At 43.3% G+C, this 26,675-nt stretch overlaps 1 protein-coding gene across 12 annotated transcripts; it reads right to left on the reverse strand.

Moving 5' to 3' along the window:
• Positions 1–68: 68 nt before the first annotated feature.
• On the reverse strand, positions 69–26,675 carry LOC110530713 (transcriptional repressor p66-alpha). 12 transcript variants are annotated; one of them, XM_090182742.1, is made up of 11 exons: positions 26,353–26,675; positions 11,299–11,850; positions 9,703–9,844; positions 9,273–9,401; positions 8,983–9,060; positions 8,756–8,884; positions 8,245–8,460; positions 5,601–5,874; positions 3,609–4,051; positions 3,292–3,421; positions 69–2,465 (listed from the first exon to the last, which is right to left on the reverse strand). In XM_090182742.1, the coding sequence occupies exons 2-11, from the start codon at positions 11,844–11,846 to the stop codon at positions 2,329–2,331; spliced, it is 2,226 nt and encodes a 741-aa protein (XP_090038868.1). In that variant the 5' UTR covers positions 11,847–11,850; positions 26,353–26,675; the 3' UTR covers positions 69–2,328. The 12 variants fall into 12 exon arrangements, with proteins under 12 accessions (XP_090038868.1, XP_036842269.2, XP_090038873.1 ...); XM_036986374.2 differs by having other exon boundaries at positions 3,178–3,421; XM_090182747.1 differs by having other exon boundaries at positions 8,245–8,436; positions 26,353–26,618.

The raw sequence follows: 26,675 nt of genomic DNA on the forward strand, positions 1-26,675 counted from the left end.
TCATGAAAAAAAAAATCCTGCTATGATTGGCATAATCAATCATTTAATGACTCATTCAGACCAAATGAAAGGGTTCAAATTACGTTTATTTTTTATTATTACTTTCTGTAGCTGGGAAAAATTAAACCAAACAAATTGGAACATCATTTTGTATTATGCATAAAGGGCTGAGAGGGTTACGCTTGACAGTTAACAGCCCAAGCTACCCTGAATAACAAACAGGGTGGTTACTGGTGGTCGGTGTTGAGTTGGGGTTCTGGGGGCCAACTTCAGTTCCTGCAGTGTGTATTGTTTTTCATAGTTCTCAATGATGGCATCTGATCTAGCACTGAAAATAATCTCAAACAATTTTGACAACCCATGTTCATTATTTATAAACCATAGAGAGCATATGGAACTTTTACAGAAGTACAAAACAAAACTGAAAAAGGAGTAGGAGACTGTAGTTGAGGAAGAGAAGAAGCCACATTATTATTATTATTTTTTGAACAGGAGCACTGTTGTAAATCCAGTTACCTCACCAAAGGCCTGTTTGGGATACAAGTTATTGGTCCTGATGCCAACCAAAAACAATTAACGAGTGATTTCAATATTAGACATTTTTATTCTCTCCTCAGTCTTTTGTACATTTTTGTTAAAATTCCCCTATAAGTTGCTTTAACAAACCCAGCTTCAACATATGGCAACCAGAAATCTAAACTTGAGATGTCCCAGAGCATGTGACAATACCTGCAATTGGTTAACTTTCATCCCCAGATGAGAACATTCTGGAAAATGACAAGTGTCATTGATTGATACAGTAGGTTTGAGCATATTAAACCAATTGAAATATTATCCATATTCAATTACTTTTTCTAGACCAATTCCAAAAAGTGTAATGATTCTAGATGACTTAACTTTTTCAGCCAACATATGGAAACTTTGATCAATTATTTAAAAAAAAAAGCAATACACTGATTCATCAGAGAAATCGACAATCAGTGTAAAACATATAGAACAGATGTAATCAGAACACACCTGTGATATGACTCTTGTGATTCTAGAATCTTATCTTCCATGGAAACAATTTAGCATGTAATTCAAGACAGACTGTATTATACTATTGGTTCTCTTTACAGACATGTTATTACAAATATGAAGGGACAACTCAGAATGGAATAATAGAAATCCAAAGCAGAGTCTTCAGACAAAAATATAGAGATCCTCTACTTGTTTTGCTTATGTCAAACATGAGTGTGGAGCAGCTCTGTCAAATTGCAAATACAGATGTAGGATCTTAATTTGAGCCATTCTCCTACAGCAGGAACAGAATCCTGCAGCAACAGGAAAAATGTGAATTATAATTCATGGACATTTTTGTAAAGGTTGATACATTGTTCGTGAGGGAAAATCTTGAAATTACAAACTTTAGAAGCTTTTTTAACATTTCAGATACGCTGCAAGTTTTAAAATGTCCTGTGTTGCAAGAAAGTTCTTCTGCAACAGGGTGATCAAATTAAGATACCATATCTGTAGATGAAGAACATGCATGGGAAGGAAAAATGTTTTACTGTATTTTCTAAAAAGTGTATGAGGCTAGTATAAATTGTTCAGTTGTTAAAACCCCAACATCATGACAGGAATTTTTCATTTATACATCAGTTCCCAAACATATCCAATAACTTACTGTAAATACAAACAAATTCCAAATGAACTGCTACTGAGGTTATGTACTGAAAACATCATTGCTCAGTTCTTTTAAACTTAAAGAGAATGTTTATTGGAGATCATATTTTTTGTCTTTTAGCTTTTTTAGGGTACTCTTGAATATGAAGTAAACAGTTCCAAGTAATTTCACCTTGACCACACCCCAACAGTTTGTCTGCATCCCATTCGCTGAGTATAAGATGACAGAGGGCCAATCAGCTCCTAGTTCCATCCAATAGGTAAAGAGCTGTCCATCGTTTCCATGGTAAGACATCAACACGCAGTCGGCAGAAGGCCAGCATAAGTTCTTGAGAGAAAAGCAACATTCTCAAGCCATCATAAACTCACAGACATCATGGCTGACAAACATATGGAAGGAAGCCCTTTATGCATTTCTTGTTTTGCTCCGGTGTAAATCGCTCTTTATGCACACTGATCAAACATCGGTGAGCCTCATGAGAAACAACAGACTTGAAAGAGAAACAAAAACACTAAGACATTTTTTTTATTGAGAATGCTTCCCCTCAAAAGTTTGGAGGCTGCGTTTCCATAACTGTCCTCGGGGGGAGAGGGAGGGGGGCTGTATTGTTGGCATTGACAACAGTAGCTAATGGTTATTGATAATGGTAATGAATGAGATTATTATTTCCATGTGTTAGCTGTCTGGGAGATGGGGCGCGATGGAATCATGTCCAGGAGGTACTCTCTCTGGCGGGCGTCCACTGTGGACGAGGTCTTATGGACTGACAGACTGGGGTTCACATAGGCCATGGTCACACCTGCAGAGAGAGGGGAGAGGTCAGTCTCTGACGAAGAGAGTGCACGGAGCATAATACCACACACACACACACAAGAGCACGCACAGATGCACAAAACCACGCACGTGTAAATAACATTGATCTCAAAGCAGAGAAAACATGGACTAACTCTACTCTAGGGGGAGGTGAGGTGAGCTAGCCATGGAGTCCAAGGAAAAACCCAGCCACCAGAAGGACTGAAGCAGGAAGGAGGAGACAGAGCATTGAGGGGTACAGAGGGAGAATCTCAATTGCATACTCCTCGCGTCCTCTCTTCTCGCCTCCTTCTCAAAACCCATTAGATGAGAAAGCCAGAGGTCCCTCCCCTCTGACCTTCTCCTCCAATGGATTTTGAGGAGGCGAGGAGAGAGGATGCAATGAGTATGCAATTGAGATTCTCCCACAGAGAAGTGAGATGCAGAGTCCAAAAACAATCCCTATCCCATTGGCTTAGGAGTAAACATTATGGTGATGACTCCACCTAGGAAGCTCCAGTAGGTTTAGACAAGCTTCGGACATTTTGCTTACACCTGTTTCCCTCAGATCAGCAAACACCCAAAGGGAAGCAACTAGTAAAAGAGGCTAGGGGGTGTTTTTGGACTGGGACAAACGTTTAGTGTGTAGAGGTAGAAGCTGTGGGCAGTGTGGTGTGGTGGGTTGGTTGGTTGGGGGCCCAGTCGGTATTAGAGTCTACCTGTGTTGATGTTCTGCTTCCTCCATGCAGTGGCTTGGGCGCTACCTCTGCTGCTGTTCCCACTGGAGCTGCCCTTAGAACCCTGGGCAGCGGGGCGCACATGGGCATGCTTACCTGGCCGGCTGACCAAGGCCGCAGCGGCCACAGCGCTCTGCAGCTGAGAGGAGGAGGAGGAGAAGGAGTGGGACACGCCCCTCACCCCCACCGATGGGATACTGCCACGGGAGAGCTGGCCCTGAGGGCTCTGCGGGGAGGGAGAAAGAAGATATAGAATATTGAGTGACAAGAACAGACCACACAAGCCAAGGGAACCATACTCTCTGTATGTAGGAAAATCTTAGAACCGTCTGTATCAAATTGAATGTGACAGGGCCTGGAGTGGCTCCGGTGGGGATGTGACAGTTTCAGGGAACTGTTGAGAAGTGTCTCACCTGTTTGATGTTGGAGTGGTGGCGTGCAATGCTCTGTCCTCTGTTCTGCTGCTGGTGATGGTGATGGTGCTGCAAAGAGGAGACCCTAGCCTGGGCCTGAACCTGCTTCAGCTGCTGGGACATCAGATGCTCCGCCTTCACCGACGGAGAGGAGGAGGAGGAAGAGGAGGAGGGGGTGTGAGAGACAGGGGAGGCGGTCTGCTGGAGGATCCGCTGCTCTATCTCCTGCTCCTGCTGTAGGGCCTTGACGAACGCAGCCTTCAGCCTATTGGTGTGCTCAGCCTTTAGGGCTTTCTTCTGATTGGAGGACATGCAGTCAGCACAGAGTATGGTCCCGCCCTTGGCCTTGTCCTGCCTCCAGCGACAAGTAAAGTCGGTGCTACACTGGATGCAGGTGAAGGGCTCTTTGATGGCAGGCTTGACCGGGGGCAACCCTGTTTTAGCTGGGGAGGACAGAGGATGAGTGGGATTACAGGAGAAAACTGGTTTCAATATGAAGCCTAATGATCAAATACTACTGGAGGAAACCCATCTGACAGTATTGTGCTGTTAGCGTATGACCTCTCCTGGTGAAGTGATATTATTGTGTAATGAAGTGTCTGTGAGTGTAAAATATGTGTTTGTGTAACTTTGATGATGGAATACTGTAATTTAATAGTGTTAATATCAGCAAAATGTTTTGTACCGCTAGTGGCGGTTTAGTAGTGATATACAATGATTATAAGCAGTGTAGCGCGCTTGTTTATAACAGTGTAGCGCGCTTGTTAATAACAGTGTAGCGCGCTTGTTTATAACAGTGTAGCGCGCTTGTTAATAACAGTGTAGCGCGCTTGTTAATAACAGTGTAGTGAGTATGTTAATAACAGTGTAGCGCGCTTGTTAATAACAGTGTAGCGAGTATGTTAATAACAGTGTAGCGAGTATGTTAATAACAGTGTAGCGAGTATGTTAATAACAGTGTAGCGAGTATGTTAATAACAGTGTAGGGAGTATGTTAATAACAGTGTAGCGAGTATGTTAATAACAGTGTAGCGAGTATGTTAATAACAGTGTAGCGAGTATGTTAATAACAGTGTAGTGAGTATGTTAATAACAGTGTAGCGAGTATGTTAATAACAGTGTAGCGCGCTTGTTAATAACAGTGTAGTGAGTATGTTAATAACAGTGTAGCGAGTATGTTAATAACAGTGTAGTGAGTATGTTAATAACAGTGTAGTGAGTATGTTAATAACAGTGTAGTGAGTATGTTAATAACAGTGTAGTGAGTATGTTAATAACAGTGTAGTGAGTATGTTAATAACAGTGTAGTGAGTATGTTAATAACAGTGTAGCGAGTATGTTAATAACAGTGTAGTGAGTATGTTAATAACAGTGTAGTGAGTATGTTAATAACAGTGTAGCGAGTATGTTAATAACAGTGTAGTGAGTATGTTAATAACAGTGTAGCGAGTATGTTAATAACAGTGTAGTGAGTATGTTAATAACAGTGTAGTGAGTATGTTAATAACAGTGTAGCGAGTATGTTAATAACAGTGTAGCGAGTATGTTAATAACAGTGTAGCGAGTATGTTAATAACAGTGTAGCGAGTATGTTAATAACAGTGTAGCGAGTATGTTAATAACAGTGTAGCGAGTATGTTAATAACAGTGTAGCGAGTATGTTAATAACAGTGTAGGGAGTATGTTAATAACAGTGTAGGGAGTATGTTAATAACAGTGTAGCGAGTATGTTAATAACAGTGTAGCGAGTATGTTAATAACAGTGTAGCGAGTATGTTAATAACAGTGTAGCGAGTATGTTAATAACAGTGTAGCGAGTATGTTAATAACAGTGTAGCGAGTATGTTAATAACAGTGTAGCGAGTATGTTTATAACAGTGTAGTGAGTATGTTAATAACAGTGTAGGGAGTATGGGGTGGGGCAGAGGAAAGGGTTGGGAAACCCTGGTATTGGGTAATTTAGAGTTAATACCAGCGTAATAGGTACTGTACCTCTCATCATGGAGTCCAGCAGGTTCTGCACCACGTCCTCCAGGCCCACTAGGTAGATGAACTCGTTGTTGGCTGCCGAGGGCAGGAAGTTGAGCTCTGGGGCGGGAGGCTTGGGAGGAGGAATCTCCAGAAGGGTCTTCTCCAGCTGCTTACGCAGGGCTAGCTTAGCCGCAGCCTGACGGGCGGCAGGAGAGTCGTTCACGTTGACCACTGACACACTGCTGTTTCCAGACTGGGAAGAGATAGAAGAACCCTTCATGTTGGTTGGAGAGGCCTGGGAGAGAGTGGGATGAGGACCGGATGAGAGGGAGAAGGAAGGAGAGAAGGAATAGACAAATAGAGGAGACAAGTGGGGGAAGAAGGTATCCAGGTGAGGTTTGAGGTCAATCGTTTAAAAAAAACATGATTATTTTTTACAGCAAGACAGATCAGATTAATCAAAACTGTTGTAAATTCAGGTCTATTCTCTAGAGGAAAGTTAGCTAAGCTTGAGCGGTTCAATATACCCAAAGTGTGAATGCAATTGGATTGATAAAATCAAATCTGCAAGTCTCACCACTCTATGATCCACTAGCCTAGAGGGGAGAACACCATCTCTACTTGCCATTTTCAATCTGTATCAAGTGCAAGGCTGCCTCATGTGCACCAGCTGATCGCAACGATACCGTTGAAAACAATCATCTTTCATCAACAATATCTGTTTTATAATGCACATTCAATGCACTTATCGTCAAATAATAACTACTACTACTACTGGCTTCCTATCCAAACTTCTCAAAATTATTGCTAATTGCCAAAAGGATGTAATTAATTATTGAATTTAGTACTTTGGTTCTCCATATGTTTTTTTTTAATCACTGCTTCTCAGAGTCTGAACCACGCCCTTTGGCAAAGCCTTTAAAAATACTGTGTTTCATGTGTTTTGTATCATTTTTGGTCAACTGATGAAACTAACACTGTACAAATTCAAGACTATTTAATCAGTGTTATTTCCTAATAGTTGCTGGTTGAAAATACAATCTACACAGGATATTCTAATCATCAGGTTTTGCATGGGTGTAGTTTTGGCTTGCCTGGTGACATCACCGGGCTCTATAAATTAACAAAGTGGAGGCAGTTCTGGATTTCATGGAGATTTCGGTGCCAGTGCAGGATTCTTTTTTACGTAGCTGCTGCCCAGTAGTGATGTGAAGTTTGGCTCTTTTTAATGACTTAGATCTGTTCAACACGTTCAGTCAAAAGAACAAATCTTTCGACTCATTTTATTCAGTAATGCCAAGAGCATGCAGAACCCCCTACTGGCAAACAATTAAGTAAAAACTCGGTAGGTTTCATGATTCTACAAGCCTCTCATTCACCATAGGGGCTTATTGTAGCTGTCATTTGTGACAGACTTCTGAAAAAAAGTGTCCATTTGTGATATCTAAGTATACAAATGCGATTATTTAGTGATAGCTTTGAAAATAGGTCTAATTGTGGCCACAACCAGACTAGATTCTGAACAACTCTTTGCGGAATGTTCTCGGCTTGATAATCGCGAGAGATTAGCACAGTATGCAAGCTGCAGCAGCCATCCAAACTAATCGTTCTCGAGTTTAAGTGTTGAGTAGAGGCATGTGTTTGTTTTGGTTCTACAAAGCTGTGTTCATCGAATAACATTCAATAATCAATTAATTGCATTAACCCTGGTCATCAAATTTATTATAATGTGGGCACATAAGCTATATAAAAAAGTATTGTTGTCTTTTGCTATAGATGACTTTCATGATGTTTTAGCGCTGAAAACCATTATGCTACGTTTTTGCCAATTGAAGACAATTCAAAAAAGCAGACAAAAACTCTAAGACTATAAGGATGCCTGCCGTGTCACTTGAATAGTGTATAATAGCTCATTTCAGGTTACATATCCCTCCCGTTAGGTCCCTCCAGGCTGGTGGATTGATCCACACCACAGATAAAAGAGGAAACCCAGATAGTTCACATGGGGTATAAATCCAAATAATCCATTTAGAACCCACTCACCACCAAATATGGTGATGAAGGGAAGTCCATTGGCGGGCAGAGGGAGGAGATGGAGCTAGATGAACTGGGCCGACATTCTGCTGATTTTCTCATCAATGAAAAATCAGATCTCAATAGTTTTCTGTTCCCAAAAGTAGAATATTTTACGAACGAAGTGCACTAAGTTTTGTAGACTTGACGCGTTGCCAGAGTAAAAAAAAAATGGGTGTTGTTTAGAAGCAGTGCAAGGCCAAATTGAGTTTTTGCACACGTAAAAAGTAGACGTTCCCTGATGAAAATATGCAATTAAATGCTAAGATGCACCAATGGGATCGAGCTTGTAGGTGCTTGGCTCTGCCCACCTCCTTGCTTGTTCTGCCCACGGTGCTTCATTTGCTCCCGTTGGAAAAGACACAGATTAACTATCTTGGGTTAATTCTATAATCTTTGTCCACACTGTGGTTATTGCACCACTCTGGTGCTCTCCCCCTCACATCTCAGACCAATCCAAGACATTCATAGCCAAATTCTTGCTTGAGAAATAGTTTGTTTATTTTTAACCATTTTAATGGAAACCTATTGCAGTAAGCGACTTATTTGTTACCCAGAAATGATTTGTTATCGAGATAAACCTCTGACCCACTTGTGAGATGTTAACCAGCAGGCTGGCATTGTTGACGTTGCCCACCCTGATGAGGCCTGACTGCATGAGGCCTCTCTGGGACTGAGAGCCGGGTACGTTGGCCCTGGGAGCCAGCAGCAGAGGAGGGGGGCCAGAGCTCCCTGAGCCAGACCCTGACAGCTGCTGTTGCTGCTGCTGCCGGAGAGACTGGATCTGCTGGGGAGACACAGCGATTGGCTACCCGGGACACATGACACATGGGGGACAGGGGAGTGAGTGGACAGAGGAGGAGAACAGGGACAGGGCAGGGATATAGGGGGCCAACATAGGTCAGACAGAGGACATATAAGAAAGGGCAAAGGACAGTCAACAGAGGACAGAACAATTATAGGGACAAAGCAGTGATATGGGGGGAGTGTGGAGAGATAGGGAGGGAATGAGAGAGAGAAAAAAGAAAACAGGTGAGCATAGTCAAAGACACAAAACTCTGTCATTTTGAGTATTGATATCAGTAGATTGTGGCGTGTCTTACCTGTGCCCCTCTGACCAGAGGTGGCATGATGATCTGGGAGTTGTGGGAGCCATGTTTGGAGGAGATCTGCTGCCCTCCCCTCACCAGAGGAGGTGGAATGACTGTGCCTGAACTCCTACCTGACACCACCTGGGGATAAAATTAAACGATGCAATAAACAGAAACCTGGTTAACATGATAAACTTGTGTGTGAATTAAAGCTTGTTTGTGTGAGACAGATGACTGACCTGCTGGGAGCCTTTGCTGGCTGCGATGGATCCCCGGATCAGAGATGGAGGAGCCGCAGAACCCGACAATCCTGAGGGCTGTGGAACAAGACAGAAATGGACAGAATGAGCTGTTTGTGTGTGTGGGTTTGTATGTGTGTGTGTGAGACTGGGATCTGAACTCCAATCTTCCGCTCTGGGAAACCAAATTCCCTCCTGGGCGAGGGGGAAACACTGATTTTAAAGGGCAACCAGGGTTACCTCATCACGATAGAGTGAGTCCAGCTCACCTTGGCTGCATGTGTCCATACCTTCTGCAACGCATCCTTCTGTATCTGACTCTGGCGTAGTTTCTTCAGCAGCACCAGCTTGGCCTCCTCCAACCTCAGCTCCTCCTTCAACTGTTTGATGATGCGATCCCTCTCCTCTGGCCTGCTCTTCTACACAGACAACAGATAAAGACTAGTTAGACCAAAGAGAGAAAGACCGGTACAGCATAAAGAGAGACCAGAGCTTCAATCCACAAAGTGTCTCAGAGGTAGAGCGCTGATCTAGGATCTGTCTGTACGTACAATATAAAAGTTGAAACTGATCCTAGATCAGCTCTCCTACTCAGAGATGCTTTGTGGATAAGGGCCCTGGGCCCGGACTAGTTATGAGTGCTGATCTAGGATCAGAAAACCATAGAAAGTGACTGGTATGAGGAACATTATGGGAGGGTGGTATAGCTCTTTCACTAACCATGAGTAGGACTGTGTCCAGCTCCTTGAAGTGGTTCAAACCATTCATCGGCGGACTGCAGGAGTCGTTATCTGACAGGACAATGACATCATCATCATCATCATCATCTGGGGACGGGGGACACGGCTCCCTCTTTATGGCCCTAATCGAAGGAAGAAGAAAGGAGTTGATATTTACATTGAATTTAATCTGAAAAAGGTGGAGAGAGGTGTAGTAACCCATGTTGTCCACAAGATGGTAACAAGAGTACATTCATAATAATATCTTCTATAGTTTCACTTCTCACAAAGTTGCACTTCAACAATAAGAGATATAGGTGGCACCTGGCTAGCCTCTTACAGGTGGCACCTGGCTAGCCTCTTACAGGTGGCACCTGGCTAGCCTCTTACAGGTGGCACCTGGCTAGCCTCTTACAGGTGGCACCTGGCTAGCCTCTTACAGGTGGCACCTGGCTAGCCTCTTACAGGTGGCACCTGGCTAGCCTCTTACAGGTGGCACCTGGCTAGCCTCTTACAGGTGGCACCTGGCTAGCCTCTTACAGGTGGCACCTGGCTAGCCTCATAGGCTTTAGGTTTCTGTATAAGCACTTTGTGACATCTACTGGTGTAAAAAGGGTTTCCTAAATACATTTGATTTGTTAAAGAACGGGGGTCTTTTGGGACCGAGGGAATATATTGAAGAGGGTACAATTTGGATCAGTTCTCTGTTATCTACAGTGTCCAGTATCAGACAACTGTCCTCAGAAATGGCCCCCTTACCAGGAAACATAAAGCTGTGTTGACATGATAAGGAGTAGGAGGAGACTGCATTATAAACTCCTCACACCTAGACTGATGGTGTCTCTACTCTAGTTTCATTAGCATCAATGAAATGTATTGTTTTGCTGTAAACTTGTATTGATATGAATTACTCAGTTGACAGTGTGACATAGAGTAATTGACTAATTCCAGATTGTAAAGACAGATTGTAAATTCTCAAAAGTGGGCATTAATATAATATTTAATGAATAAGGAGGGACAACCAGCCTCCTCCTCCTCCTCAACACCTTGAGTGACTTCTTCCTCAGGGTTTAGCAGCACCATCACCACTTCCTGTGGATTAATCACTCTTCCAAAGCAGGTCACATGACCCTCCACTCAGGCATCATCACGTGACCCTGCCTCTCACTCTGCCCCCCTCCCCTTGCTGTTCTTTCCACAGTGAAAACCATGGCAACAGCCAGTTGGAACCGGTTTATGACACACAGGCTTCATTTCGTTCAGGGGAGTTAAGGGCTCTCCAGTGATTTCACAGTTTCTCGCGTTTCAAAAATGAAGCAGCACAAAGTACATAGAGAGCTATGCAAACAAAGCTCCACCCCCTTCCCCTCAAAAAATGTACAAAATAATAATGTTTATCTAATTGATCTCCCCCTTGCCCACACCAAACCGATTTAAAAGACTTCTGTCAGAACCAAATTATAAAACGTTTTGTTCATTGGGGAAAACTGATCTGAAGTCAGTTTTAAATGGTATAGAGTAAATGCTACTACTAGTACTAGAGTAAAAGGAGCTGATCTCACATCAGTTTTTAAGAGAATAAATACAGTGTTCTCACCCTCTAGAGGTGCTCATGTCCAGAGCCTGCTCTCCTGTCTGGACCTCCACTTTAATGGTAGCCTTCACCTCCGTTGACATCATCATGCTGCTGGCCACCTTCGGTTCTGACCGCACAGTCCGGTTCTGCCCATCTAGATGCATCTCACTCTTCACCTTTACCTGGTCGCCGCAGTCATTCCGCTCAGTCCGGTTCTCTAAGCTCTGTTCTGACTGTTTCGGTGCCCGGTCCTGCTCTTGCTCTTTTGCCAGGTGCGATGGTAACACTAACGGTAATGTTAATTGGGGTAGTTCTGGTTCCGTTGCCTTCTCAGGCTGGACCACAGGCTTGACCAGAGGTTTAACCAGGTCCTGGTCATCCTTCGTTGGTTCTGGTTGTGGTTCATTTGGGCTCTCATGATCCTGGTCCGGAGCTCCAGTCTCGGCCCCGTCTAGTTTGAGCTTTTTGCTGTCAGACTGAGTGGGAGGTGCTTCAGAATCATGGGGTGAGATTTCCCTCCCCAGCGCCCTCTTCTGGCTGCGTGTCTGTCGAACAGCCTCCTCAGACATCCCCCTACAAAGATAAGGAGAGAAGAAGACTTGGTCAGCCATTCACTGGAATAGACAAAGCTGACATCAATAGATAGTCAAGCAGAATATAGCCTTGGACTAGGGTGGCTATAGCTGACCTCAAATCAGTTGTAAAGCATAACGTGTATAGACCTTGGACAGGCATCGCTGACCCTGAAGCAGTTACTGAGGACAGAGAGAAAACATTAACGCCAGATTCGGTCCCTCTCTATGAAGCTAGGTGGACAACAGATGTTGTCCTATGGGACAGAATGGAGTAGGAGACTTACAGTACTTAGCTAGTTCTCTCTTTCTCTCTGTGTCACTGCGACTGATGGCTAAGGGATTGGGATTGGAACACACATGACCACCTTGGTGCCAGCTACCCAGATGCTAGCTGCTCTTAATCCCTGCCTCCCGTTTACACACACACACACACAGACCGTGATAGGGAGACAGAGACAAACAAGAAGTAGAGAGACTTGACCAGACAACACTAGACTGTTCGAGATGCTGCAAGACTAACCACAGTCATACTGACAGACAGATAGTAAAGTGAGGAGTTGTGTTCTGTGTCATACATGCAGTAAACAAACAAATTGAAGACTCAGGCCTCTCGTCTGCCCAGTGACGGACGGCAGGAAGCTACGACTTTGGAAAAAAACAACCACATTTACACTTTCGCCAGGGGACACTTTTCAGCGATACACACAGCACCCACACATTTCCCCCTCCCCTTTCAATTTCTCAGAATAGTTATGTCCGCGAATATGCAGAGCACACACACACAGCCGCACTCAATACTGTAGTTGGGCCACTCACACACATCTCATCTGATAAAAGAAACCTGACAAGTTTTTTGTTTTTTTTTACCCATCTGACATCACTAAGGCACATATGACCCTTCCCAGGATTCATTGGGAGACACAAAGCACTTTTCCTAAGAACCCGTTTAAACCGGTTGGCAAGTGTGTGTGTGTGGTTGAGAGAGAGAGGCTGAAGCAGGTTAACCCTTTGAGGCCCGGAATGAAAACTCCACTCCTACACTGACAGATTATTATTTGAGACGGTTGATTTGATTTCAAAAAAGCTTATGACTCAATTTGGCATGAGGGTCTGCTATACAAATTAATGGAAAGCGGTGTTCGGGGGAAAAAGATACTGGACTGACGATACTATAAAAATCAACAAGTGTGCGGTTAAAACTGCCAAAAACCACATCTCTTCCCACAGGGCCGTGGGGTGAGACAGGGATTCAGCTTGAGTCCCACCCTCTACAACATACAGGGCATTCGGAAAGTATTCAGACCCCCTGACTTTTCCCACAGGGCCGTGGGGTGAGATAGGGATGCAGCTTGAGCCCCACCCTCTACAACATACAGTGCATTTGGAAAGTATTCAGACCCTCTGACTTTTCCCACATTTTCTTATGTTACAGCCTTATTCTAAAATCTTTTTTGTTCCCCCAACTCAAACTACACACAATGCTCCATAATGACAAACCAAAAACTGTTTTTTGGCAGCGATTACAGCCGAGGCTTCTTGGGTATGACGCTACAAGCTTAAAACACCTGTATTTGGGGAGTTTCTCCCATTCTTCTCTACAGATACTCTCAAGCTCTGTCAGGTTGGATGGGGAGCGTTGCCTGCGCAGCTATTTTCAGGTCTCTCCAGAGATGTTCGATCGGGTTCAAGTCCAGGCTCTGGCTGGGCCACTCAAGGACATTCAGAGACTTGTCCCGAAGCTACTCCTGCGTTGTCTTGGCTGTGTGCTTAGTGTCGTTGTCCTGTTGGAAGGTGAACCTTCGCCCCAGTCGTAGGCCCTGAGAGCTCTGGAGCAGGTTTTCATCAAGGATCTCTCTGTATTTTGCTCTGTTCACCTTTCCCTCAATCCTGACTAGTCTCCCAGTCCCTGCCGCTGAAAAAAATCCCCACAGCATGATGCTGCCACCACCATGCTTCACTGTAGGGATGGTGCAAGGTTTCCTCCAGAAGTGACACTTGGCATTCAGGCCAAAGATTTTATTATTGGTTTCATCAGACCAGAGAATCTTGTTTCTCATGGTCTGAGAGTCCTTTAGATGCCTTTTGGCAAACTCCAAGCAGGCTGTCATGTTCCATTTACTGAGGAGTGGCGGCCAGCTCTAGGATAAGTCTTGGTGGTTCCAAACTTCTTCCATTTAAGAATAATGGAGGCCACTGTGTTCTTGAGGACCTTCAATGCTGCAGACATCTTTTAGTACCCTTCCTCAGATCTGTGTCTCAACACAATCCTGTCTCGGAGCTTTACAGACAATTCCTTCGATCTCATGGCTTTGTTTTTGCTCTGACATGAACTGTCAACTGCAGGACCTTATATAGACAGGTGTGTCACTTTCCAAATCATGCCCAATCAGTTGAATTTACCACTGGTGGACTCCAATCAAGTTGTAGACCCAGCTCAAGGATAATCAATGGGAACAGGATGCACCTGAGCTAAATTTTCTATCTCTTAGCAAAGGGTCTGAATACTTCTGTAAATAAGGTATTTCTGTTTTTTAATGCATTGGTTTTTGCCTTGTCATTATGGGGTATTGTGTGTAGATTGATAAGGGAAAAATGAATTCAACCCATTTTAGAATAAGGCTGTAAAGTAATAAAACGTGGAATAGGGAAAGGCATCTGAACAGTCTGCAGCACCCAGCCTCACCCTACTGCAATCTGAAGTCAAATGTCTACTGTTTGCTGATGATCTGATGCTGCTGGGCTATACACACCTCTGCCTAAACATCAGAGCCACAGGTAACTTCAACAAAGCTGTGAACGATCTGAGAGACAAGGCAAGAAGGGCCTACGCCATCAAAAGGAACATAAAATTCAACATCCCAATTTGGATCTGGCTACAAATACTTGAATCAGTTATAGAACCTATTTCCTTCATGGTTGTGAGGTCTGGGGTCCGCTCACCAACCAAGAATTCACAAAATGCAGAATCCTGCAAAAACATCCTCTGTGTACAACGTAAAACACCAAATAATGCATGCAGAGCAGAATCAGGCCAATTTGGTGTTAATTATCAAAATCCTGAAAAGAGACGTTAAATTCTACAACCACCTAAAATGAATCAAGCCTCAAACCTTATATAACAAAGCACTCACCTACAGAAAGATTAACCTAGAGAAGAGTCTCCTAAACCAGCTGGTCCTGGGTCTCTGTTCACAAACAGACCCCACAGATCCCCCAACCAGCAACACAATTAGACCCAACTAAATCATGAGAAAACAAAAAGATAATTACTTGACACATTGGAAAGAATAAACAAAAAAACTGAGCAAACTAGAATGCTATTTGGCCCTAAAGAGAGAGTAAACAGTGGCAGAATACCTGACCATTGTGACTGACCCAAAATTAAGGAAAGCTTTGACTATGTAAAGTCTCAGTGAGCATAGCCTTGCTATTGAGAGAAGCCGCCGTAGGCAGACCTGGCTCTCAAGAGAAGACAGGCTATGTGCACACTGCACACAAAATGAGATGCACTTCCTAACCTCCTGCCAATGTATGACCATATTAGAGACATATTTCCCTCAGATTACACAGATCCACAAAGAATTCGAAAACAAACCCAATTTTGATAAACTCCCATATCTATTGGGTGAAATACCAGTGTGCCATCACAGCAGCAAGATGTGTGACCTGTTGCCACAAGAAAAGGACAACCAGTGAAGAACAAACACCACTGTAAATACAACCCATATTTATGTTTATTTATTTTCCCTTTTGTACTTTAACTATTTGTGCACATCGTTATAACACTGTAAATAGCCATAAAATTACATTTTAAATGTCTCTATTCCTTTGGAACTTTTGTGAGTGAAATGTTTACTTTCATTTTTTATTATCTATTTCACTTGCCTTGGCAATGTAAACATCTGTTTCCCATGCCATTAAAGCCCTTTGAATTGAAAGTGATGGGGGGAGGGGAGATGAAAGAATTAAAAATAGGGAGGAATGAAAACGCCCAACATACTGATGCATACTCATGTCTGCTGTCACCATGACAACTCTGCACAGAACTCTGTAGGCACTGACTAGGTAGTAGTGCCTACAAGGCACAGATCTAGGACCAGCTCACCCTCCCCAAATCCTAAGCTCATCTATTAGGGCCGAAAACGCTAAACTGACTTCAGAGTGGTGTCTGGAGGAAACGTCATCCTATTCTTACAGTGCAATGTCACGGTCTACAGTGTAGTGGACCCTATGAGCAGCAGGTCCTAGGGTAGTTCAGCTTTTCAACAGGAAAGGTCAGGATCTAAATGACTTAATGGCTGACATATATCAGGTTACATCTTCATGACAGCTCACACACACACCTCTAACGCACCCACACAAAAATCTACCGAGATGACTTGTCTGTGACATTGTCCCTTACGGATATAAGTATTGATAGATCAGTGTTTCCCAAACTCGGTCCTGGGAACGCAAAGGGGTGCATGTTTTGGTTTATGCCCAAGCACTAAACAGCTGATTAAAATAATCAAAACTTCGTTACTTCAATATTTGAACCCCCTTGGGGCCCCGAGGACAGAGTTAGGGAAACACTGATAGATCCATCTATCAGCAAGCTCTCCCTCTTTGCCACACACAGGAAAGGCCTATATTGGCATGATCTGAAAATCTCACCATACTGTACCTCCTCTACTCACTAAAAAGTGTGTGTGTGCCCAGGCAGTATATATTAGAGGTCGACCGATTAATCGGAATGGCCGATTTAATTAGGGCTGATTTAATTGGGGCCAATTTCAAGTTTTCAAAACAATCGGAAATCGGTATTTTTGGACACTGATTTGGCCGATTATTTATATATTCATTTAAGTAGTTTTTTTTAAACCTTTATTTAACTAGGCAAGTCAGTTAAGAATACTTTTTTTCAATGACGGCCTAGGAACGGTGGGTTAACTGCCTTGTTCAGGGGCAGAACGACAGATGTTTACCTTGTCAGCTCGGGATTCAATATTGCAAACTTACAGTTAACTAGTCCAACACTCTAACCACCTGCCTCTCATTGCACTCCACGAGGAGCCTACCTGTTACGCGAATGAAGTAAGAGGCCAAGGTAAGTTGCTAGCTAGCATTAAACTTATCTTATAAAAAACAACCAATCAATCATAATCACTAGTTAATTACACATTTTCGAAATGATAGTTTCCGGATTCGACCTTATTAATGACCAAAGGCTCTTATTTCTGTGTGTTATGCTATAATTAAGTCTATGATTTGATATTTGATAGAGCAGTCTGACTGAGCGATGGTAGGCAGCAGCAGGCTCGTAAGCATTCATTCAAACAGCACTCTCGTGCATTTTGCCAGCAGCTCTTCGCTACGCTTCAAGCATTGCGCTGTTTATGACTTCAAGCCTATCAACTCCCGAGATTAGGCTGGTGTAACCGATGTGAAATGGCTAGATAGTTAGCGTTTCAAACGTCACTCGCTCTGAGACTTGAAGTAGTTGTTCCCCTTGCCCTGCAAGGGCCGCGGCTTTTGTGGAGCGATGGGTAACGATGCTTCGAGGGTGGCTGTTGTCGATGTGTTCCTAGTTCGAGTCCAGGTAGGAGCGATTAGAGGGACGGAAGCTACAGTGGGGAGAACAAGTATTTGATAACCTGCAAAATCGGCAGTGTTTCCTACTTACAAAGCATGTAGAGGTCTGTAATTTTTATCATAGGTACACTTCAACTGTGAGAGACAGAATCTAAAACAAAAATCCAGAAAATCACATTGTATGATTTTTAAGTAATTAATTTGCATTTTATTGCATGACATAAGTATTTGATACATCAGAAAAGCAGAACTTAATATTTGGTACAGAAACCTTTGTTTGCAATTACAGAGATCATACGTTTCCTGTAGATCTTGACCAGGTTTGCACACACTGCAGCAGGGATTTTGGCCCACTCCTCCATACAGACCTACTCCAGATCCTTCAGGTTTCGGGGCTGTCGCTGGGCAATATGGACTTTCAGCTCTCTCCAACGATTTTCTATTGGGTTCAGGTCTGGAGACTGGCTAGGCCACTCCAGGGACCTTGAGATGCTTCTTACGGAGCCACTCCTTAGTTGCCCTGGCTGTGTGTTTTGGGTCGTTGCATTGCTGGAAGACCCAGCCACGACCCATCTTCAATGCTCTTACTGAGGGAAGGAGGTTTTTGGCCAAGATCTCGCGATACATGGCCCCATCCATCCTCCCCTCAATACGGTGCAGTCGTCCTGTCCCCTTTGCAGAAAAGCATCCCCAAAGAATGATGTTTCCACCTCCATGCTTCACGGTTGGGATGGTGTACTCATCCTTCTTCTTCCTCCAAACACGGCGAGTGGAGTTTAGACCAAAAAGCTCTATTTTTGTCTCATCAGACCACATTATCTTCTCCCATTCCTCCTCTGGATCATCCAGATGGTCATTGGCAAACTTCAGACGGGCCTGGACATGCGCTGGCTTGCGCAGGGGGACCTTGCGTGCGCTGCAGGATTTTAATCCATGACGGCATGGTGTGTTACTAATGGTTTTCTTTGAGACTGTGGTCCCAGCTCTCTTCAGGTCATTGACCAGGTCCTGCCGTGTAGTTCTGGGCTGATCCCTCACCTTCCTCATGATCATTGATGTCCCCCGAGGTGAGATCTTGCATGGAGCCCCAGACCAAGAGTGATTGACTGTCCTCTTGAACTTCTTCCATTTTCTAATAATTGCGCCAACAGTTGTTGCCTTCTCACCAAGCTGCTTGCCTATTGTCCTGTAGCCCATCCCAGCCTTGTGCAGGTCTACAATTTTATCCCTGATGTCCTTACACAGCTCCCTGGTCTTGGCCATTGTGGTGAGGTTGGAGTCTGTTTGATTGAGTGTGTGGACAGGTGTCTTTTATAGGGGTAATGAGTTCAAACAGGTGCAGTAAATACAGGTAATGAGTGGAGAACAGGAGGGCTTCTTAAAGAAAAACGAACAGGTCTGTGAGAGCCGGAATTGTTACTGGTTGGTAGGTGATCAAATACGTATTTTCCACTATAATTTGCAAATAAATAAATTAAAAATCCTACAATGTGATTTTCTGGATTTTTGTCTTTCATACAACAGTCAGACAAAAACACACTATCAGGCCGCTGCACAAGCACTACCGGTCAATAGAAACAGTGTCTAAGACTGCAACCCTGCATATGTTTTCTGTTTTTTCTTTACTGCATATCTTAAGGGTAGGCAACAACACATCTGCCACACTGATCCACAACAAGGGGGCCCCTCAGGGGTGCGTGCTTAGTCCCCTCCTGTTCACCCATGACTGCATGGCCAATTACGACTCCAACACCATCATTAAGTTTGCAGACGACAACGCTGGTAGGCCTGATCACCGACAACGATGAGACAGCCTATAGGGAGGAGGTCAGAGGCCTGGCAGTGTTGTGCCAGGACAACAATCACTCCCTCAACACGATCAGGAAAAGGAGGGCCATGCACACCCACATTCTCATCAACGGGGCTGTAGTGGAGCAGGTTGAGTGCTTCAAGTTCCTTGGTGTCCACATCACCAACAAACTATCATGGTCCAAACACACCAAGACAGTTGTGAAGAGGGCACAACAATGCCTATTCCCCCTCAGGAGAATGAAAATATTTGGCATGGGTCCTCAGATCCTCAAAACATTCTACAGCTGCACCATGGAGAGCATCTTGACTGGTTGCATCAAGGCCTGGTATGGAAACTGCTCTGTCTCTGACCGCAAGGCGCTACAGAGGGTAGTACGTACAACCCAGGACATCACTGGGGCCAAGCTTCCTGCTATCCAGGACCTCTATACCAGGCGGTGTCAGAGGAAGACCCTAAAGATTGCCAAAGACTCCAGCCACCCTAGTCATAGACTGTTCTCTCTGCTACTGCACGGCAAGCGGTACCGGAGCGCCAAGTCTAGGTCCAAAAGGCTTAACAGCTTCTTCCCCCAAGCCATAAGACTACTGAACAGCTAATCAAACGGCTACCTGGACTATTTGCATTGACCTCCCCCTTTTTTACTCTGCTGCTTCTCACCGTTTAATATCTATGCAAAGTCACTTTACCCTAACCTACATATTACCTCAATTACCTTGACTAACCTGTACTCCCGCACATTGACTCAGTACAAGAGGTCGACCGATTATGATTTTTCAACGCCGATACCGATTATTGGAGGACCAAAAAAAGCCGATACTGATTAATCAGACAATTTATTATTTTTATTGTAATAATGACAATTACAACTATACTGAATGAACACTTATTTTAACTTAATATAATACATCAATAAAATCAATTTAGCCTCAAATAAATAATGAAACATGTTAAATTTGGTTTAAATAGTGCAAAAACAAAGTGCAATATGTGCCATGTAAGAAAGCTAACATTTAAGTTCCTTGCTCAGAACATGAGAACATATGAAAGCTGATGGTTCCTTTTAACATGAGTCTTCAATATTCCCAGGTAAGAAGTTTTAGGTTGTAGTTATTATAGGAATTATAGGACTATTTCTCTCTATACCATTTGTATTTCATTAACCTTTGACTATTGGATGTTCTTATAGGCACTTTAGTATTGCCAGTGTAACAGTATAGCTTCCGTCCCTCTCCTCGCTCCTCCCAGGGCTTGAACCAGGAACACATCGACAACAGCCAACCTCGAAGCAGCGTTACCCATGCAGAGCAAGGGGAACAACTACTCCAAGTCTCAGAGCGAGTGACGTTTGAAACGCTATTAGCGCGCACCCCGCTAACTATCTAGCCATTTCACATCGTTTACACCAGCCTAATCTCGGGAGTTGATAGGCTTGAAGTCATAAACAGCGCAATGCTTGAAGCATTGCAAAGAGCTGCTGGCAAAACGCACGAAAGTGCTGTTTGAATGAATGCTTGCGAGCCTGCTGGTGCCTACCATCGCTCAGTCAGACTGCTCTATCAAATCATAGACTTAATTACAACATAATAACACACAGAAATATGAGCCTTAGGTCATTAATATGGTCAAATCCGGAAACTATCATCTCGAAAACAAAACGTTCATTCTTTCAGTGAAATACGGAACTGTTCCGTATTTTATCTAACGGGTGGCATCCATAACTCTAAATATTCCTTTTACATTGCACAACCCTCAATGTTATGTCATAATTACGCAAAATTCTGGCAAATTAGTTTGCAATGAGCCAGGCGGCCCAAACTGTTGCATATACTCTGACTCTGCTTGCAATGAACGCAAGAGAAGTGACACAATTTCACCTGGTTAACATTGCCTGCTAACCTGGATATCTTTTAGCTAAATATATAGGTTTAAAAATATGTACTTCTGTGTACTGATTTTAAGAAAGGCATTGATGTTTATGGTTAGATACAGTCATGCAATGATTGTGCTTTTTTCGCAAATGCGCTTTTGTTAAATCATCCCCCATTTGTTGATGTTGGCCGTCTTTGTTAGGAAGAAATAGTCTTCACACAGTTCGCAACGAGCCAGGCGGCCCAAACTGCTGCATATACCCTGACTCTGTTGCAAGAGAAGTGACACATTTTCCCTAGTTAAAATAAATTCATGTTAGCAGGCAATATTAACTAAATATGCAGGTTTAAAAATATATACTTGATTTTAAGAAAGGCATTGATGTTTATGGTTAGGTACACGTTGGAGCAACGATGGTCCTTTTTCCACGAATGCGCACTGCATCGATTATATGCAACGCAGGACACGCTAGATAAACTAGTAATATCATCAACCATGTGTAGTTAACTAGTGATTATGATTAATTGATTGTTTGTTTTTTACAAGATAAGTTTAATGCTAGCTAGCAACCTACCTTGGCTTCTTACTGCGTTCGTGTAACAGCCAGGCTCCTCGTGGAGTGCAATGTAAAGCAGGTGGTTAGAGCGTTGGACTAGTTAACCGTAAGGTTGCAAGATTGAATCCCCGAGCTGACAAGGTAAAAATCTGTCGTTCTGCCCCTGAACAAGGCAGTTAACCCACCATTCTTAGGCCGTCATTTAAAATAAGAATATGTTGTTAACTGGACTTGCCTCGTTAAATAAAAGGTGTAAAAATAAATAAATAAAAATACAGCAAAAAAAAAATATATATATATATTTAAATCGGTGTCCAAAAATACAGATTTCCGATTGTTTTGAAAACTTGAAATTGGCCCTAATTAAAGTGGCCATTCCGATTAATCAGTCGACCTCTACTCAGTACCCCCTGTATATAGCCTCGTTATTGTTAATTTATTTATATATTTTTTTTTTAACATTTGTTTATTTAGTAAATATTTTCTAAATTCTTATTTTTCTTAACTCCAAGGGCTTTTAAGGGCTCGTAAGTCAGCATTTAACAGTCAAGTCTACACCTTTTTATTCAGCGCACGTGACAAATTAAATGTGATTTAAATGATAATTTTCTTGATATCCAAGTATCAGCTTTAGAACATGATCATTGACTCTCAGAACATAGAGAGAATCAGGAAAATGGCTTCTGGAGAGGTTAATTCCAACGACAGGAAGCAGATGTAGGCTGTGCAATGATATGATACTTTTCCAAGGTCAGAAAATCAGCAAAAACTCAATCTCTGCTGTAGCTAACATATCCATGCCCAGGCCCTGTGTGGATTCTGTAACCTACAACCAGACCAAGTTCACTTCTTCTCAGCAGCCGCCTCAGCATGCCGTTTACTCACTAATACAGACCTTTACCTTGGTGAAAATATATATCTATCTATCTGCACTGCGGGATTCGAACCAGCTCAATGGATCGACGCAGAACCATACATTACATTTGGAGCCTTTAGATAAGGTATTTACAAACTGGCCGGCATCCCGGAGTCACCTCTTCACTGTTGACGTTGAGACTGGTGTTTTACGGTTACTATTTAATAAATGTATTGTATAGTGTGTGTGGCAGGCTTACAATGATGGCAAAACAACATTTGAGAGTCCGCTGACCCTGGTGCTAGAGGGGATACGCAGCTGTAGGTTGAATGTTTGAAGGGGTACGGGACTATAAAAAGTTTGGGAACCACTGCTCTAGATCAACGATGGGACTGGCTCAAGCCAAAATAAGACTCTCCTAAAAACCATGTAATAGTTGAAGATAAGAGACACACGGGGGGACTGAGACCCTTCACAATGCATCAATACATGTCTAATCTGCTCTTTCAGACTAGATTATAGGCCTACATTAAGACAAAACAACATATGTTAATAACCCTGTGTGCCGCCTAAATAATATGGTCGCATACACATATTTAGCAAATGTTATTGCGGGTGTAGTGAAATGCCTGTGTTCCTAGCTCCAACAGTAATTAGTGTAATTAGTGTGAGTGGCAGATCTTCCAAGACTTAGCCATCTCTGTGTCTATGGGGAGTCAGGGCCGACGTGTCCTTACACAGAGGAGACAAAAAGCAGGCCTCTCACACCATAGGCTACAAACACCCTGTTAGACACCACTTGTGTTAACCTATGACCCATGGCCTGTTGGACAGGACAGGTGGTAAAAGGTCAGAGAAGAGAAAGACAGAAAATGTGTAGTATTTCAATGAGCTGCTTGGATGAGCTTTGACGGAGCTACCTCTCTAGGATACTTGAACTTTCTACACCGATAGCTAGTGGCTGGGTTTTTCAGAACTGTGCAATTCAATGGTTTACTTTGGGCATCTGTTTGTATGCTGCAAACAAACTAAAGAGAACTGGTCTAGAATTTGAATTGTTGGCATCAGCGCATTTGCCTAACAAAATTTACATAGGCTAACGGCTATTGAGTTCAGAACCAGTAACACACACACACACACACACAAATCCACAAGGATAAGTGTTTGTTTAGACAATGTAATGAACGCCTGGGAGTGGGACACAGTAAAGTCAATGCCACTTTGAGCAGGGTTCCAAACACAGGGGTACCAATGAGTGTAGCCTAGAGTGTCCCCTTGACACAAATAATGTCACCTCCATAACTGTTACAAACGTCCACAACATGGACAGCAGATCTCTCATGTTATTAAAAAATATTACCCTTGGCCCTGCCCACTACCTTTAGGCCATCCTGAAGAGACCATATGTAATTGGAACCCTTGCTGTTGTTGAGGAAAGTTTGCATGACCACTTCACTGGTAACGACAGGAGACTGACTACAGAAGACTGACGACAAACAGTCTCCATCATTCAGGATTGCTTTACACAGAAGATAATTCTCTCTTCAGTTTAGGCCTACAGGCGCAGCCGCGAGACGATGTTTAGGGTGCTGCAATTTTTTCCCGCAGCACACCTGATTTTTAAGGGTACTGGAGCATCCCTACTTCCCTCGGCTATGCCTACAGGTGGTTTGTTGGGGCGGCAGGTAGCCTAGTGGTTAAAGCATTGGACATGTAACCGAAAGGTTGCAAGATCAAATCCCGAGCTGAAACATCTGTCGTTCTGCCCCTGCACAAGGCAGTTAAACCACTGTTCCTAGGCCATCATTGAAAGTAAGAATGTGTTAACTGACTGGCCTAGTTAAATAAAGATACAATTTAAAAAACGATACTTTCAATGAGGGCTGACCGTTTGCAATATTACATATACCTAAACGTCAGACTGCCCCCCCCCTTTTTTTACTAGGCAAGTCAATTAAGAACAAATTCTTATTTACAATGACGGCCTTGGAACAGTGCTTGTTCAGGGGCAGAACGACAGATTTTTACCGTGTTCAGCTCGGGCATTTGATCTAGCAACCTTTCGGATACTGGCCCAACACTCTAACCACTAGGCTACCTGACGCCCCTTGCATTAAATCACAGGAACAGACATTCTTGGAAATCAACATGAGTGAATTGTTTGGACCTGTTACTCAACTCTATAAAGTGAATGTTAGGGATGCAATCACAAAGGCCAGAGAAGGGCTTACAAAGACTCTGCTCTGCCACTCTCCATCCAACTCTACATTACTATGCGGCCAGAATTTCTCACCGGCAATGTGAGGACACCTATAAGGTCCTCTTGACTAAGCGCACCCCCAAACCAGCCATGTGACATCACATTGCAAAGAACATCCAAATCTATTGTTCTGATGAACAACTGATTGTCCTGTTCCAGAACCTTTATGTTTCTATTTTTTTGCCACACTAGAAGTCCTAACAGAAACCAGAGTTAGCACTAAATTAGACAGACAGCCTTATCTTGCAAGCCATTTCCATATGATAAAATATGACCTTGTTGCATACTACTTGGTTACACATAACTAGGGGTCAGAATTTCCGTCGTGATCTGACCAGGAAAAACTCAGGACCCAAGGTACCAGCATAGGTACCAGTCACTGACAACTCAACTCACTGATCTTTGTAGCTACATGCAGTACAGCACAAAGTAACAGAGGCTGGCTCAGATACATTTGCAGGGCACTGCACCAGCCTATACATACCGCTAGGCTGGAGAAAAATAGTGTGTAAATGTGTGTGCGTTCAGCTTTAAGAGGAGGAAGACCATGGTCGTCACAGAGAAGTAGGAAGATTACCAGGGACTCTTAATCCGATACAGTACAACCTCCATTAAAAACAATACAAATACCGAAAATGCAAACTCGCCCCTTTAAAGACCAAACACAGCCCATGCTTTATTTTGACCGGCTTTTCGTAAGACCACGGCTAAATGGAGGAAATAGCTGGCATGTTTATAAATCGCACAACCATGAAAATAAACTAGCTAGCTAGCATAATGCCAATTTATCATTAGCTCTCGTGCCATCTTAGCTACCTGTCCAGATATTTGTTTGGCAACAAAGTGAAGCACAATACACGCACTTTACGAAACCGTAACTTGGTGCATTTAAATTGCTAGCAAATAATTAGCTTGCTACCTAAACTTTTTTTAAAACATAAACAACAACAACCAGGTACCCGGACCTACAAGACAATGAAGTAACGTTAGCTGAGGCTAGCTTGCTTTTGGGGTGGGGAGAAGATGGCCAGCGGAAAATTGTAACTCCAACACTAGCCAAATGTCTCAGCTAGCTAATATATATAAATATATATATAAATATATATATAAAATATATTAGCTACATGTTTTAGTAGTTCGTGATTAGCATTGGCAAACTACCTGGGTTGTCAAAAGGCTAACTAGCCAAGTGCTGCTCTAAAAATAATTCTAACTCCCAGTCCAACGAACAAACACTCGACAATCCGATTCAGATTGACTGTCTCTGTTCGGTCGACTCAACTCAAAAAATATAGTTTCGAAGTGACATTATTAAAATACTAAATATCGTCTGACTATGTGTAGTCATAACAATAAAGTCTGGAGATGCGACTTCTATAAAACGTATGCACCGCCCTTCCCGTTCCCAACCGTAGCTTTTGCTCTGCGGAGAAGTGCTACTTTTCAACAGCCCATCAGCTTCTCTATCGTCACAGATAGGTGGAGGAAGAGGAGCTGGCTCGCGACAAGTCCGAATAAAAGGCTTCCCTCAATCCACTTCCACAAAAAAACTTCGGGACACCTCAATCAACTTACTCGGTCGATTCGACAGCGATCCGTCGACTGCGGGTCGTCCAAGGTATTTAGGATGACAATCAGCTCCGATAATTCGATGTTATTTAAAAATCCAGGGGATACCCTCTTTTTTTCTGCCCTCCCCGCTACCGCCTCTGTTGCCAAATAATGCGCTTCTCAACACACATGGAGCCGCGGCGTCACCGCAGTGGGCATGCGCGCTTCAGCACGCCAGGGGAACCAAGTGCACGTCTATAACCACTGATCACCAAGGGGCAAAGCAGCACAACCATGCCACGGTCCCCTAGGTCTTGTGGTTGCTTCTAGCCTAAGATACAAGTAAC

The sequence above is a fragment of the Oncorhynchus mykiss genome, chromosome 8 (assembly GCF_057628025.1).
Source record: "Oncorhynchus mykiss isolate SJ-2025 chromosome 8, ASM5762802v1, whole genome shotgun sequence".
NCBI classification, from domain to species: Eukaryota; Metazoa; Chordata; class Actinopteri; order Salmoniformes; family Salmonidae; genus Oncorhynchus; species Oncorhynchus mykiss.

Bases quoted from the DNA above. Each gene is read 5' to 3' on its own strand.
- LOC110530713 (XM_036986373.2), bottom strand. From the start codon at position 11,846: ATGTCTGAGGAGGCTGTTCGACAGACACGCAGCCAGAAGAGGGCGCTG. The intron at 8,885-8,982 runs GTCAGTCATCTG...TTTTATCCCCAG, and splicing joins CCAGCAAAGGCTCCCAGCAG to GTGGTGTCAGGTAGGAGTTC. The intron at 4,052-5,600 runs GTACAGTACCTA...TGTCCTCCCCAG, and splicing joins GCTGGACTCCATGATGAGAG to CTAAAACAGGGTTGCCCCCG.